This window comes from Triticum urartu, chromosome 6A (genome assembly GCF_056163025.1).
Source record: "Triticum urartu cultivar PI428250 chromosome 6A, HENAU_Tu73, whole genome shotgun sequence".
NCBI classification, from domain to species: domain Eukaryota; kingdom Viridiplantae; phylum Streptophyta; class Magnoliopsida; order Poales; family Poaceae; genus Triticum; species Triticum urartu.
Genome location: NC_141878.1, coordinates 34,883,247 through 34,899,942, shown reverse-complemented (window position 1 = coordinate 34,899,942; position 16,696 = coordinate 34,883,247). Strand labels below are relative to the sequence as shown.

The 16,696-nt window shown below is 38.3% G+C and overlaps 1 protein-coding gene across 1 annotated transcript; it reads right to left on the bottom strand.

Annotated features, from left to right (window-relative positions):
- Positions 1 to 596: 596 nt before the first annotated feature.
- On the bottom strand, positions 597 to 7,425 carry LOC125514067 (uncharacterized). The gene is made up of 12 exons (XM_048679315.2): positions 7,293 to 7,425; positions 4,964 to 5,651; positions 4,695 to 4,859; positions 3,742 to 3,879; positions 3,425 to 3,646; positions 2,920 to 3,324; positions 2,582 to 2,782; positions 2,282 to 2,468; positions 1,909 to 2,145; positions 1,655 to 1,744; positions 1,494 to 1,566; positions 597 to 1,183 (listed from the first exon to the last, which is right to left on the bottom strand). The coding sequence occupies exons 2-6, from the start codon at positions 5,630 to 5,632 to the stop codon at positions 3,019 to 3,021; spliced, it is 1,500 nt and encodes a 499-aa protein (XP_048535272.2). The 5' UTR covers positions 5,633 to 5,651; positions 7,293 to 7,425; the 3' UTR covers positions 597 to 1,183; positions 1,494 to 1,566; positions 1,655 to 1,744; positions 1,909 to 2,145; positions 2,282 to 2,468; positions 2,582 to 2,782; positions 2,920 to 3,018.
- Between the last annotated feature and the right edge of the window lie 9,271 nt (positions 7,426 to 16,696).

Below are 16,696 nucleotides of genomic sequence, written 5' to 3'. Positions count from 1 at the left end.
AAAAGTTATTGACAACTTATTTTAAAAAATTGTTGACAAATTTTAGAAAGTTGTTCACACCTTTGAAGAAGAAGAAGAAAAATGTAGACAAAAAATTGTACAATATGTTGACAAAATTGTGGAAAATATGTTAATGTTTGTATTTTCGAGTTGTAACACAAAAAACAAAAAAGTTAACAAAAAATTTAAAGAAAATGTTAACAATATGTTAACGATTTTATTTAAAGAAAATGTAGACAAGCTTACGAAATTATTCACAACTTATTTTTAAAAGATGTTTAAAAAATTTAAATTGTTGTTCACACCTTAGTTAAAAATGTAGACAAGGTTACGAAAGTTATTCACAAATTATTTTAAAAATATGTTCACAAAAAAGTTCACGGCTTTAAGAACAAAATGTTAACATTCGTATTAAAAAGTTGTAACAAAAAATGTTGACAAGTTTATGAGAACTTGTTCACAAATTAAGAAAAAAAAAGTTGATAAGATATTGAAAAATAGTTAATCTTTGGATTTACGAGTTAGAAGAAAAAAACTGTTGACAAGTTTAGGAGAAGTTGTTGACAAATTAAGAAAACAATTTTCTAAAAGTTCAGAAATAAGAAAAATGTGCATAAGTTCAGAATAGTTTTCCTTTGGTTGACAAGTTACTTGCAATTTTTTAAACATTTTCTACTTGCAATTTTTTTCAACAGTTACTTGCTTGGAATGAACTAACATGTTTTGCACAGAAAAAATATACATGTTTGAAAGAAATGAACAATTTTTTGTCGATATTGGGTCTGTTTTCAGAGAACAATATGGCCAATTTAACTACTGTATAACGTTTGAACAAACATTTCGTAATAAGAGCTTACTTGGAGAACCATTGCTTACATGGAAAACCATAGGTACTCTTTTTGGTCGATGCTACTTTCTCAAAATTCTAAGAGTGAAACACAACCATGTTCATCATTGTACGCATATCACTGTAATTCCCATCGGAAACCTAACGGCGAACACGAAACACGAAAACATAAACAAGTTCATCTTAGTTCATTTCATACTAGTTTGACTATCAAAATTAACGGTGGGTTCTCCTCTTCTTTGTGACATCAGCATTCATCTTCTCAAACTGGAACTTGTTCTGAGTGAAGTTTCCTATCTTGTATGCAATGAGCTTACGGAATTGGGGAACGATTTCCTGAAAAGAAAATTGCATGATTTTTTTTAGTTTGAAAAGCATTACAAAAATAGTAACATAACTAAAAGAATGCAGTCTATGTGTGCAAAAAAGAAAGACTTGCAAAAGAATTAACATAATAATAAAAAAAGAAGTACAAAAGCATGATGACATTTGACACCAAAAAAAATTAACAGAATGTGGAAGAAGTATATCATGAAATAACTCTCTCTGGAACAGTGATTGTATTGCACACAAAAATAATATGGATAATTTGAAAACAAAAAAGGTAGCTGGTTACAGAGAGAGATGTAGTGGGTCTAGTATTTACTTGTTCAAACTCCTTCATGTCTTTTCCGTTCCAACAATCCATGTACAGCGTGCCATAGATAGCGCAGTCATGCCTGTCCATGTTTGCACAAAAAAACAGATGAATAAACAGGAAACGTAAATTAGAAAAGATGTAGAAAAGGGTAAAAATGATAATCTCACAAGTTAGGTTCTTTGGGATAGTTTTCAGGAGAAAACTTTACGAATTCTTCTATATTTTTGAAACTGCAGTTGGATGCCTTGAATAGAGTGCTGAGGTTGGTAATCCATAATATAAAACATGAAGATAAGTTCAAAGTTAGGTAGACCGAAAAAAGTAAATATATACTTATTACAAACAGAGTTACTTCATGGCCAGTGCGTTAAAAAAATATAAAATTCTTGAAAAAATAATTTATACTAATAGTAAAACTAACCAGGTTTGTTGTGAGGATGTTGAGTTCATCAGCATTGACACTATTTGCTGAACAAAGAAGTTGATTGTTTCGAAGAGATTGTTGACGCAAAAGAAAGTCCAATGGCAAGTCACAATCATGAAAACAGATCTAATATACCAAGTCACATTTGTGCAGGTTGTTTCCTGTGTTGATTCTCTTGAATTATCAAAGGCAAGACCTGGTGCCGAATTTTGCAGGCTCCACAAGCAATTTAGTCTGTAGAAAAGAAAGAGCAAAATTGCATTATCACATGTGGAGTAAAAAAAATGAAACCCCTGGGTAGTCATGAATGACTGACATCACATATGGGGAGAGAAAAGATAAAATGAAAGAAAAAGTTGAAGAGAATTACTGTAAAGTGTGTTGAGAATGAAAATTTTGAAGGCTTCTTTGATTTTGGATCAGGATTCAAATTCTCATGGTTGAAAACTGCAACATAGGCATCCATGACCTCATCATTGACTTTGCCAATTGGTTTTAGAGCGTTGTAGAACTTTACATATGACACCGTTTGGTCATTGAAATCTAGAACAGTGGGACTACAAGGACCAAATGATAAAAATGGAGATAGATTATTTGCATCAGTACCAAAAGTCGTGAAATGCACGACTCCAAGAACTTGATTAGTTACGAATGTGTACAACAAACTTACTTGTGTTTGAAGAACTTGTAGTTTAGGTACTTTTGGTAAAAGTTGTCAATAGCTGGTTCTAGATTTAGTGTTGATAATGGAGATGCAGGGGGCAACTTTTTTGCTTTTCTTTTCTTCCTGTTTTTTTCTGGATGGTACTACGACCAGATAGAACATTTGGAGTACTTGTCTCATTAACATCGGAGGGCATCGATCCTGCATCTAGAAAAACAACAAAGGAAACATGGATTAATGGTATGAGTGTTTGCCTTAAAAAGTGAATAGACGAGACATGGTTCGTGTACAAGGAAGGGAAAAAGGTGTTGAAATGGAGAAGATGTTGTTTCCCGAAGTAGTACCATCAGCGTAGATCATAGCAAGGGTTATGCCGTGCTGAATATCAGGAACCACTCTCGTAGAAGAACAATCTTTGTGTGGAAGTCCAAGTTCTGATTGTCCTATGGATTTGCCAACATCACTGTTCTTGTTAACTTGCTGAATATCAGGAAGATAATGTTGTTCTTGTTAACTTTCTGATCTTGACTGACAGCAGCCGTTGCCTGGTATCGCACAAGAGCACTGTCGTTGTTGTGGGTATTGCTACTGCGAGTAACAAGAGTTTTTGCTTCATTACACTGGGAGCACACATTTTGTGCACAAGGAATCGCACTTTTGCTCATATCTGTCAACACTTTAGATACATGTTCTTCATGGACTTTCTTCAACAAATCATCGTGTTTGGTAATCACCATTGATAACATTCCCTAGTTTTGGTGGTAGAAAAAAGGAAAAAATGTTGTTAGGTATATATCAAGGGAAAAACAGTAAGGAGGAACAAAAACAGTTAAGAACTATTGCGACCACCTGATTGTTATAGTCCACTGTTGACTGAGTTGCTATTGTCCCTTGGTATTGGCTGATAATAACAGGAGGGGTGGTAGTATTTGCCATCATAGAATTGGTGCTTGGAATGATGGAAGACACATTGCTTGCCAAATCTGCACGCATTCGAGACATGTGTTCTTCATGACTTTTTCTCCACAGCTCATCATGCTTGGCGACCACCTCTAATATAAATTGCACTACCTATATTTGTTATTGACCAAAAAACATAAGTTTATGAGCAAAAGATCTTGCAGAAAAAGAATAAAAATGAACAAATAAAACAGATTCAAAAATACTTCAGGTTGGTTGGATGATTTCAAACCAACATCTTCCGGTGGTCTTGTGGCCAATGTTCCTTGTTTGGCGTTGAAACATGTATCCTCAACCAATGCTAGTGGACGAGCTCCATATGGTGTGGTGGAAATGTCCCGAAGCTATTTTAAAGAATTGCATCAAAACTAAAATCTTCTCATACGAAGCAAACACTATTCATTGACATATGTGAAACAAAGTAAACTACAAATAAAAATCAAAGATATGTTTCTTCTGAGAAAAAGAAAGAAAAACCATTTTATGAAAACTTGAGCTGACTTCCTTCTATTTAAAATTCTTGAGCTGTCGTTGGTCACCAACATCATGATGTATTTTATACAATGCTATGAGCTTCATATCATCATGGTCTTGTTCTTACAAAAATGTAATCGTGATCCTCCTAGTTGTTAACATCTACCATATGCTATTTTGAGTTTCATTTATTCCTTTAACAAATTATGATCACACATAAAAAATGAAAATGGATTGCTGAATGACACGGGCTCAAACAATCCAAAACATCCACTTTTAGAAATTAAAAAATATACTTCACCAAATGTAGAGCAAAAAATGATTTGTGTATGCCTTTTTCTGTAAGAGCTAAATAAAATTGAGCATGAAATGCAAAAATTGGACATGAGTGACCAGAATAACTCCAAATAGCAAGATGAGAATAAAAACATAATAAGAGAGGCCACTACTTCAGAGGTAGAAACCCTAGCATATAAAAAGTGGCTCACTACTTGACGAAGAAGATTTAACCACATAAACTAAGCAGTTAACTAATAGGAGCACTAATATTTTCACAAAAAACAGTGCTAACAGTGATAAATTTATTTTTTCTAACAACGCTAAAATGACGAATCTGTTCGCGGAAAGTTGTTCACAAAATCATGAAAAAAGAAGTACTCTAACATATATGTGGATCCACACTTACAGGCAGTGTTCCATATGCTACTGGTTTGTTAGTTGTCCTTTTGAAATCAACATTAGCTGCATGAAGTAAATCAACATTCTGCACACGAACCATTCTGGGCACATTGTAGTTAATGCTCCTAAATGGCCTTGCAGAATTAAGATCCAGAAAATCCATATATATGATCTGCATAACAGGAAAATGTGATCAAAACAAAATGAATAAAAAAATACAATGGTGGAGAAAACAAACAAAAATGATACAAAAAACAAATAAAAGAAATAACTTACAACAAGCATGGGCAGGTAGCCGCCAACCCAGATGGGATCGTTCAAAACAATTGAGACTCTGTTAAAAATATTTTCGTGGAAGCTTCCGATCTCTTCACTGAGGTGATTGACGCAATAACTTGCCAAATCATAATTATACAACTTTGAAATGTCATGCAGACCGTACAGAAGCTTCCAGATCGCGTAGTTGCCAGTGATTGGACAAAGAACTGTTGAGATGAACAGAAACAGGAAACTACAAATAAACCCTTCCTCAGTTTCATCATTCTTCATCATGTTGACAATGTTTTCTATTGGAATGGTCCTACTTCCAGATTTATATTTATCACTGAGTGCCTTAACTTTTGCTACTACAGCAGGATCATTGCTCTCGGTAGGAAAAGGTTCAGAACCAGATTGAATTCCAAAAACCTGATTGACCATTTCCCTTTGGATTTGAATAACTTTGTTCTTGTACTTGAAGACAACATTTGAGTGAGTATGGTCGGCAAGCCATTGCATGAAACCGATGGGCACAATGAGATGCTTATTGATGTGCAACAGATTATCCAGATCATGTTTCGAAACATATCCTTTTTGCTTATCAGTTAAATTTGAAATGGCTTTGTTCCATCTGAGGGTCGAGAACCTATGCTTTATAGTCCCACGGTGTTTCAGAGTTTCAGACATGGTTACTAGATAGGGAGCTCTGTGGAACAAACATAGAAAAGGATAATAAGATTAAAAATGATGAACTGAAAAACTAACTAAGATAAAAATTACTTAGTTTGTTCCAATGTGAGGGAAAGGGGGCATGCAATATTTTCATGTAAAAAAGCATATCATAAATCATGATATAAGATTGTTGTTTTTGCGTGTGAGGACAAGATGGATATGAAAAGCATTAACACGTGGTGTTGCTCATAGCACTACTATTGTTAACAAAAAAAACGATGACACAAAAAATGTATGAAATACTTAAAGTATACTAAAATAGGCCTTAAATAAACAATTGGCATCGATCTAGAAACAAAGAAATTATGTAGGAGAATGTGAAGCACCAACAGCACTAATGTTATGTGTCGCCTCTTTATTGAGTTATAAGCCCCCTGCCACTCCCACCCCTGGGCGTGCAACACATTTGTTAACAGAAATAAGAAAGTTTGGTAGGAGAGGAGAATGTGATTTTTGCTGAGGTCCTTCAGTTCATCAAAAAGCAAGCGAAGCCCAGAGAGCAAGAGGTTGAAAGCAAGATGAGGGTGCGACTTTTGCATTCTGCTGATAACACTACTCCTTGAAATCTTTTTAAACTAGCTTTCAGGAGAGAATAGAAGCACCACCACCATAAAGATTCCATACAAATTTAACTGGTTGAATTAAGAAATATAAACTTCTAATATCCTTTTTGTAAGCATACAAATTTAAATCTATGCCCAAACCCTAGGTATTGGCCCTCTTTTAAGGTTAGTTTTCAGGCTGAAGAAATGTCTTTTCTTAGTAATAAGTATCGTTATTCATCACTTAATATTGCGCATTTTTATCAGGGGAAGGGCGTCTACCAGTTTACCAGCAAGTATGGAGCAAATGTTGATGGGTACAGGTAGAACATTCACCCCAATAAAATAAATAAATAAATAAAAGCAGTCTATATTGTTTAGAAATTAGATGATAAAAAGGTTCAAGAAGCTGCCCAAGTACAAAACTGGCAGGATGAAATGGTGAAAAAAATAGCATTCAGAATTCATCTACTCCCCTCAGTTTTCATTGCATTTCTGATATTTGTGATGTCTTCATTTTAGCCCAATATATAACCCAAAAGAATGGTTTCCAAGTGGTGACTACTATGCAGGTGGTAAGCACACACACAACTATCCCGAAACAAATGATCTTAAAGCTCTCCCGTTGGCCTAGGTAATTCCCACCAAACTACATCAGGACGACATGAATAAAATGGACAAACCTAATAAAAATCTATGAAGAAACCCTAGCTAAAATCGGAGCAAACAACACCAGCACTCCATCAAACAAAAATTGAAACCCTACCTATGAATCTAGGGCGGAACCCCGGCAAAATCGAAGCAAACTATAGCAGCACGCCTAGAATTAGAAACCCTAGCACAAAACTATGGTGAAAGCCTAGCGAAAGTCCACGATGGAATCCTAACTAAACGAGGCAAACGATATCAGCAGGCCATGATCTACAAAAATCCTACCACAAGACTATGCCGAAACCCTAGAAAATCCAATCGTCTCTACACAAATCCCTGCTCGGCGGAGGGAACAACGCACAACCGAGAAGAAGAAAAAGAGAGACAGAGACGGGGATGGCGGACAAGGTTGATTCACAAACCTTGGGCAAGAACGCCGGGCGGAGGGAGGAACTCCGTCCGCTGTCGATCTATAATCTGCAGTGCCGAACGAGAACGAGAAAGAAGAAGGCGAAGAAGACGGGGAAAAGAAGAAATGGAGATGGGGGAAAGAAAGCGAAGAAGAAGAAACGGAGGAGGAGAGGAAAAGGAAGTGGGCCGGCCCGATAAGTGAACGACGGACGCAGCGGGGGGCGGGGGTACGCGCCACGACGCTACGCGACGACCTACGCGCCGTATAATTTGGCGCCCACGTGCGAACACTGGAGTGCCGGCCCATGTAGAATTCACATTTTATTTGCCCATGAATTGCTTAATGCATTTATAACAAACGAAGAAAAAAATGAAAACTTACGTGAATTCAAATATGTACATGATTTTGAAAAAGGGTTCATGAATTTGAGAAAAAACATATATTTGAAAAACTTTGATTGAATTTGAAAACCAAACCATCTCTTTGGGAAAAGTTCATTGAATTATAAACAAAGATAGTCGATATAAAAAAATCATCGAATTTTGAAGAAGTTCGTCCTATATGAAACAAAGTTCATTGATTTTGAAAAAAGTTCATCAAAATTTAAAAGTTCATGCATGTTCAAAAAAAGTCCAAAAAATGAAAAGTTATCAATTTGAAATAAGTTCATCAAATTTGAAAAAAAGTTCATCGATTTTTGAAAAAAAATCATTGATCCGAAGAAAATGTTTATAGATTTTCAAAAAAGTCCAAAATTTGTAAAAAGAAATCATCAATTTGAAAAAAGTTTATCGAATTGAATAAAAACCCATCAATTTGGGAAAAAAATCATCAATTTGAAAAAAAATCATCGAATGAGGATGAAGAAAAGACAGAACAGGTAAAAATAAAAAAGTAAAGACGAAAGAAAAAGGATGGAAAAAGAGGTTAGTTTTTCAGATTGGGGAAGGAGGCGTGGTGGTTACTGCCTCGTACATCGATGCTCGGGGGGTGCTGGTTTGATTCAGCACGGGTGCGCATTTTTTGCGTTTCACAAAAAGGAAAAACGGTGAGATGGACGGGCGGGAGGTGGTATGTGCGCCCGTTTTCAAAGTTTATACTAACGGGCGGCAAATTGGAAACACCTTGTGCCTAGACTAAAAAAGGCCACCTATTGAGTCCTGCAAGGTGAGTCAGCGCCTTTGGCGCCAACTAGGGGTTTCGGCGCATTTTCAAGGGATTGCCAAGCTAGGCTAGGGATCGTCCGCGGGTACCAGGAATATCGTATTTATCTCTTATAATCTAGATCCCACTTCCCTCCACTTCTTGCCTCACGCCCGTCCTGACTCCACATTAACGACTGTCCTTCCACCCAATTCCCCGCACCCTTGCATCACATCTCCAACCCCTGCCTCCACGCGATCTTCCACAATCGTACCCCCCACCTCTGAAGCTTGCCCCCGACGAACCTGTCTGCACCTGCGAGCCAAAAGATGGAGGCACGTTGACTGGCTGGTCATGTCGTTTCTGTGTTGACCGTTTTGCCTACTACTGATTGGTTAACCTTAGACTTAGAAAAAAAGAAAAAAAATAAATATTGGTGAATTCGAAAATATGAATTAAGTTTTAAAAAAAATTGACAAATTTTGAAAAAGTTCATAGGTTTTGAAAAAAAGTTTATGAATTCTTAAAAAAAATCATCAAAAATGGAAAAAGTTCATGAATTTCAAAAAAGTTCAAAAATTGAAAAAAAAATATTCAAATCAAATTAAAAACACATCAGTTTTGAAAAAAAATCATCAATTTGAAGAAAAAGTTCAGGAAGTGCAAAAAAAATCATCGAACCAGGAACAAAATAAACAGGAATAAGGAAAGAAAAAAAGAGAGGTTAACTATCAGATCGAGCAAGGTAGCGTGGTAGTTACTGCCTCGTACCTTGATGCTGGGATCATTATTGCGATTCACCGCGGGAGCGCATTTTTTTGTGTTTCAGAAAAATAGAAAAAATGTGGAGATGAGTCGTGCCAGCGTGGAGTTGGTGTGTGCACCTGTTTGGAAAGCATATACTAACGGCCCCAAATAGGAAACTCCCTATGTCCAGACTAAAAAAAGGTTACCTATTGGGTCCTGCATGGTGAGTCAGCGCCTTTGGCGCCAACTAGGGGTTCTGGCGCCCATGCAGCCGCAATCTGGCCCCAGCCCAAAAAGGAGGGCGCGTTCGCTGGCTGGTCACAATTTTTCGGTGTGTTGACTGGTCATAGTTGATCGGCCAACCATTGAGTTACAAAAAAGGAAAAAAACGAGAAAGAGAAAAAACGTGAGTTCGAAAATGTGAATGAAATTTTCAAAAAAGTTCACAAATATGAGAAAAAGTTCATCAAATTTAAAAATGATCATCTAATTTGAAAAATGTTCACTGAATTTGAAAAGAGATCATCGAATTTGAAAAAACCTTCACTGAATTATAAAAAAAGTTCATAAAATTTTAAAAAGTTCATTTATTTTGGAAAGAAAGTTCATCAAATTTGAAAAAGTTCATCAAAATTTAAAAATGTTTGTAAATCCGAAAAAAGTTCATTTATTCTGAAACAACATCATTATTTTTTCTAAAAACAGAAAATATGAAAAGTCATCAGTTTTGAGAAAAACAAGAATTCCGAAAAAACCTTGCATTTAAATAAAGAAAACCCGACTAAAACCACCCCAGAAATGACCAGCGAAGTGGGAAAAAACTGGTTTGGGAAGCTTTAAAAAACCTGAGGATTCCCGCAACTGAAGAGAACAATAAGAAAAAAACAATTTAGAAAGCACTAATTGTTTGATGGCGTAGTGGTTAATGTCGTTGGCATCGAAAGAACACGACTATTTTTAAGCTCTCTAGACTCAGCCAAATCCTATTCGGCTATTTGGTACAGGGCACACACCCCGTCTGTACACTTGGTATTATAGCTGGGCCGGTCCATTCTATTTTTTCTGTTCGTAAAAAACAAAAAAGATCGTGCGCATTCCCAGATTCGAACCGGGTATAGAAAGAATTCCTTATTTGGCCCTTACTTAAAACTAGTAGAAGGCCCCTGCATTGCTACGGGCAAAATCCGAATAACCATGAGTTGTCACCGAATACTAAAAATAAGAACAGATTGATCAAATTATTCTTTTTACTTAGAAATACACGTTAAGCATGGTGGCATCCAGTTTTCATCATACAACGGCAAATACGAACTCTCTTCCACAGCCTGTAGGTGGGACAACCTGCAGGTGCCCACTTCCTGCCACATATGTCCACTTATTTAAGTGGGCTGCCCACATACTGTATGTGGTATTATGTGGGCTGCCACATACCCACATAATTCATGAGACATGAAAATACAAAACTTGAGATGTAAGACAACTTAACACAAAGGCACGTAAGTCTAGATTGAAGTAAAGAACATGCCCACATATGATACAACACAAACTACAATCTTCAGCAGTACAAGACTGGAGGTTAACACAGACGGCAAACATTTCCTCAGATTATAAACTATATATGAATGAGCAGGCTAGTACTCATGAATCAGCAAGATTGTTTGTTCATATCTTTAGGATTTTTAAATGTCAACCTGTCCATTTCTTCATGCTTACTTGCTTTTTCAACTCAGCTGACTAAAAGCTAACAAAAAAAGAACATGAATAAGCACTCTGAGTCAGAATTCGAAACTTGGCAAATTTTAGAAGTACAATACGGAGTATGAGCTGAGTTAAATAAAAGTACATTACAAAGATGCCATTTTTTACACAATTAGAGAACACAAGGATGCATTCAGCAAGTCATAGGAGAAAAGAACTTAAGGAAATTTCGGTAACACTTGTAAACTTGTTTTGTTATCTTCTGCACATCATTCAGGTCCTACTGGAAGGTGTGCGTGATGCTTCTAGGCAAAAGAAACAACACTGTGTAGTACATGATCCGGATTTGAGAAGGTTAAATGACTGAATTATTTTTTGATTTAGGCCAAAAAATAATGCACTGTGTAGTACATGTACGCACAACAGAATAGATGATTCAGGCCAAAAAAGCATAAGAAATTTACCATTGTGTCTAATCAAGCTATATATACATACCTTGATCTTCTTCCTCTCGCATGCATAAAATTGGATACATATATAAGAAAGCCCTCCTGACATATCTGATCAGTCGAGTCTTTCAGTTACTCTTTGCAGACTCTGCACAAATATGCACCCTGCTCCATCAGTACAAGTCGTTGTAAATCTGAACAGTAAAATAGGATATACAAGTAGAGAATTTACAAATTAATCCTTTGATTGAAAATATTTCTTCACACATGGAGATTTGGAATACCAAGATATAAGATATAACAGACTGAAATGAATACCTAATTCGGTTCAGATTATAGAGCTGCAGTTCTACATCATTCTATTTCATATCCAGCTCATCGCACGCAGAAAGATCAGAAGTTCCCATTTTCAGAAGGTAAATCATGAGCACATTAATCTTCTCGAAAGGTTTAATTTGGTGTGCACCCATTTAGAAACAACAAAAGTGGCTCTCAACTATTTCAAATATACGCCTGCTAAAATACAACACCCACTCAAGAGGGAAGTCGCACAACTTGATGATTTGAGATGCTGTCATTGAAGCTATTCTTGTCTGTACTAAAAAACAAATATCAAAGCAATTAGACAGGTGACTCGAGGAGTGGAGCGGTGGCATCACATCCCCGCAAAGGGAGTATTCGTGACAAATATTAGACAGGTGACTCGGAATAAATATAAAAGGTTCATTGTTTTCAGAATACACTGAATTACAAGAGAATTAAACTGACGTCAACGTGAACCTCAAAGAGCCATGGTATGAAAGATAGCCTTGATGATTTTCTTTTGCATTTATCCTCAGCAACCAAGGTTGAACATTGTATGTCTAAGAGCTCCCCAGTGCCTCATCTTCTATTGTCCTTTTAGCTTCTCCTTGTTCCTCCAGCTCTCTCGAGCTTCTCAGCTCTTCCTTTCATCTTCAAATCACCACATCTGGGCTATATGCATATTTTCCTGCTATATATAGATCTCATTTAGCTTTATAAACCTAACATATTGGTGCCAGAAAACACAACCGTGAGCTATTCCTAAAAGAACACCCAGATGAACTGAGATCAACTTACAAAACATACATCTACAGAAAGGTAATAACAGAGATGACTATTGATTGTAATCATTTGTCGCAATCTTGTATCATAAGCAGGCATTTGCACAACTGAAACGGGATGGAAGTGGAAAGGATACCATGCGATCCTACCTGCGGTACAGCCAGAACCATGCATGGACCAGCTTGTTCATGCCTTCATCGTGGTGGCATCTCCCGAGCACCGCACGTCACCCGACGTCATTCACGTGCAAGCCCAGAAGCACTCTCAAGCCCTGTTTCAGTGAACTCAAATCAACTCTACATAGAAAGTGAAATCAAATCATGATATCTCACTGAATTCAACATTACATATGTTGTCCAACTCGAGTTGAAGACTTCAAGTAGTCATTGAATTCAAGAAAACATTTTACCTCTAGATGTAGGCCAAACAACAACAAATGAGTGGAAAGTTCCATTCTAGAAAGCCATACCGGGGAAATTGTACGGCAATTGGAACTGATTTTTTGTAGAGGGGGAAAGAGAAGAGGAGCACTCATCTGCCTTGTTCCATTATGTTCGTCGAACCAACAGGAAATCTGTAGTACAAATCATGAAACATCGAGTACCCTGCATACAAAACAAAACCAAGATCAATACATGCTTGTAAAATCAAGAACTACCATAGCACAAACATGCGATGCACCTTTAGACCTACTGCTACACATGTTGAGTCTGATTTTTTTTTGTACCACAACACAAGATGAGTAGAGAGGGAGGAGGACGGACCTGAGTTGCTGGTGAAGTGACGAAGCTCGACGATGGCTGCACTTGCTCAACTTGTTCCCCAGAGCCACGACTCGAAATGCAAGTATCACTTCTGATCCATAAAACATACGGTCTCTCGTTTTCTAATCATTATATAGCAGTCTATATCTATAAAAGATGTAAAATTTCAACCAAATTACAATCTCAACTCTACATAGAAAGTGAAATCAAATCACGATATCTCACTGAATTCAACATTACATATGTTGTCCAACTCGAGTTGAAGACTTCAAGTAGTCACTGAATTCAAGAAAACATTTTACCTCTAGATGTAGGCCAAACAACAACAAATTAGTGGAAAGTTCCAATCCAGAAAGCCATACCGGGGAAATTGTACGGCAATTGGAATAGATTTTTTGTAGAGGGGGAAAGAGAAGAGGAGCACTCATCTGCCTTGTTCCATTATGTTCGTCGAACCAACAGGAAATCCATAGTACAAATCGTGAAACATCGAGTACCCTGCATACAAAACAAAACCAAGATCAATACATGCTTGTAAAATCAAGAACTACCATAGCACAAACATGCGATGCACCTTTAGACCTACTGCTACACATGTTGAGTCTGATTTTTTTTTGTACCACAACACAAGATGAGTAGAGAGGGAGGAGGACGGACCTGAGTTGCTGGTGAAGTGACGAAGCTCGACGATGGCTGCACTTGCTCAACTTGTTCCCCAGAGCCACGACTCGAAATGCAAGTATCACTTCTGATCCATAAAACATACGGTCTCTCGTTTTCTAATCATTATATAGCAGTCTATATCTATAAAAGATGTAAAATTTCAACCAAATTACAATCTCAACTCTACATAGAAAGTGAAATCAAATCACGATATCTCACTGAATTCAACATTACATATGTTGTCCAACTCGAGTTGAAGACTTCAAGTAGTCACTGAATTCAAGAAAACATTTTACCTCTAGATGTAGGCCAAACAACAACAAATTAGTGGAAAGTTCCAATCCAGAAAGCCATACCGGGGAAATTGTACGGCAATTGGAATAGATTTTTTGTAGAGGGGGAAAGAGAAGAGGAGCACTCATCTGCCTTGTTCCATTATGTTCGTCGAACCAACAGGAAATCCATAGTACAAATCGTGAAACATCGAGTACCCTGCATACAGAACAAAACCAAGATCAATACATGCTTGTAAAATCGAGAACTACCATAGAACAAACATGAGATGCACCTTTAGACCTACTGCTACACATGTTGAGTCTGATTTTTTTTGTACCACAACATAAGATGAGTAGAGAGGGAGGAGGACGGACCTGAGTTGCTGGTGAAGTGATGAAGCTCGACGATGGCTGCACTTGCTCAACTTGTTCCCCAGAGCCACGACTCAAAATTGCTCATCACTGCTAGATAGAACATGACACCGTTAAATTCAGTTCATCATCGGGAAAGCAAGAAGAAATCGACCAATCTGGGAAAATTCGAAGCAGCAGACCTTGACGGGGTTGAAGGAAATTAAAGAGGAGAAGAGCAGCAGCGCCCCCCTCGTGTATCTTGCAGGGCATCCAGGTCCCTAGTAACTTAGTTGATCTTAACTTAATTGGAGCAATTTCCAGTAGACTCGAAAATCACCTATTCTGATATGTTTGCTCTGTATTAACAGTCAAACAATTTGCTTGATGGATGCACTTCATCATAAATTAGGTGCTATACTTGATGGATGCACTTCATCTAAAGGCTACAATAATAATCCAGAATTAGACCGGGAACTTGCATTGGGCGGTAAGGGAAGACTGCAGTTTTAGCCCCTCACAGATTTTCCTACCAACTATGTATCATCAATTTTTGCACGGAGAGGATCCAGTCATGTGCAAACTAACCGGAAATTTTCTGTGTACACCTACATCCTAGTGTATCATCTTTATCAGATTAAATCATCAAAGCAATGCTATCTAACAAGTAAGCGCAGAGAATGTTGATTTCCTAAGATCAGCAAGACTGTCACTAAAGGCGAGTATATATAGGTCACAAAGAAAAAATTGTGGTGGATGGTTGCATAAGTTTAGTGTCGAGGAAGCCGCAATGCTGACCTGGATACGCTGCGACAGAAGGTGGAGGTGTTGGGGAACGTAATAATTTCAAAAAATTCCTACGCACACGCAAGATCATGGTGATGCACAGCAACGAGAGGGGAGAGTGTGTCCACGTACCCTCGTAGACCGAAAGCGGAAGCGTTAGCACAATGCGGTTGATGTAGTCGTACGTCTTCACGATCCGACCGATCAAGTACCAAACGCACGGCACCTCCGAGTTCAGCACACGTTCAGCCCAATGACGTCCCTCGAACTCCGATCCAGCCGAGTGTTGAGGGAGAGTTTTGTCAGCACGACGGCGTGGTGACGATGATGATGTTCTACCGACGTAGGGCTTCGCCTAAGCACCGCTACAATATTATCGAGGTGGACTATGGTGGAGGGGGACACCGCACACGGCTAAAAGATCAATGATCAATTGTTGTGTCTTTGGGGTGCCCCCTGCCCCCGTATATAAAGGAGCAAGGGGGGAGAGGCGGCCGGCCAGGAGAGGGGCGCGCCAGGAGGAGTCCTACTCCCACCCGAAGTAGGACTCCCTCCCTTCCTTGTTGGATTAGGAGAAGGGGGAAATAGGAGAGAGAGAGAGAGGAAGGAAAGGGGGGCGCCGCCCCCCTCCTTGTCCAATTCGGACTAGAGGGGGAGGGGGCGCACGACCTACCCTAGCCGCCTCTCCTCTTCTCCACTAAGGCCCATGTAGGCCCATTAAACCCCTGGGGGGTTCCGGTAACCTCCAAGTACTCCGGTATATATCCGATAACCCCCGGAACCATTCAGATGTCCGAATATAGTCGTCCAATATATCAATATTCATGTCTCGACCATTTCGAGACTCCTCGTCATGTCCGTGATCACATTCGGGACTCCGAACTACCTTCGGTACATCAAAACATATAAACTCATAATATAACTGTCATCAAAACTTTAAGCGTGCAGACCCTACGGGTTCAAGAACTATGTAGATATGACCGAGACACGTCTCCGGTCAATAACCAATAGCGGAACCTGGATGCTCATATTGGCTCCCACATATTCTACGAAGATCTTTATCGGTCAAACCGCATAACAACATACGTTGTTCCCTTTGTCATCGGTATGTTGCTTGCCCGAGATTCGATCGTCGGTATCTCAATACCAAGTTCAATCTCATTACCGGCAAGTCTCTTTACTCGTTCCATAATACATCATCCCGCAACTAACTCATTAGTTGCAATGCTTGCAAGGCTTTATGTGATGGGCCCGGAGATACCTCTCCGACAATCGGAGTGACAAATCCTAATCTCGAAATACGACAACCCAACAAGTACCTTTGGAGACACCTGTAGAGCACCTTTATAATCACCCAGTTACGTTGTGACGTTTGGTAGCACACAAAGTGTTCCTCCGGTAAACAGAAATTCCATAATCTCATAGTCATAGGAACATGTATAAGTCATGAAG

Bases quoted from the DNA above. Each gene is read 5' to 3' on its own strand.
- LOC125514067 (XM_048679315.2), bottom strand. From the start codon at position 5,632: ATGTCTGAAACTCTGAAACACCGTGGGACTATAAAGCATAGGTTCTCG. The intron at 4,860-4,963 runs GTAAGTTATTTC...CCTGTTATGCAG, and splicing joins GCTACCTGCCCATGCTTGTT to ATCATATATATGGATTTTCT. The intron at 3,647-3,741 runs GTATTTTTGAAT...TAACAAATATAG, and splicing joins AATCATCCAACCAACCTGAA to GTAGTGCAATTTATATTAGA.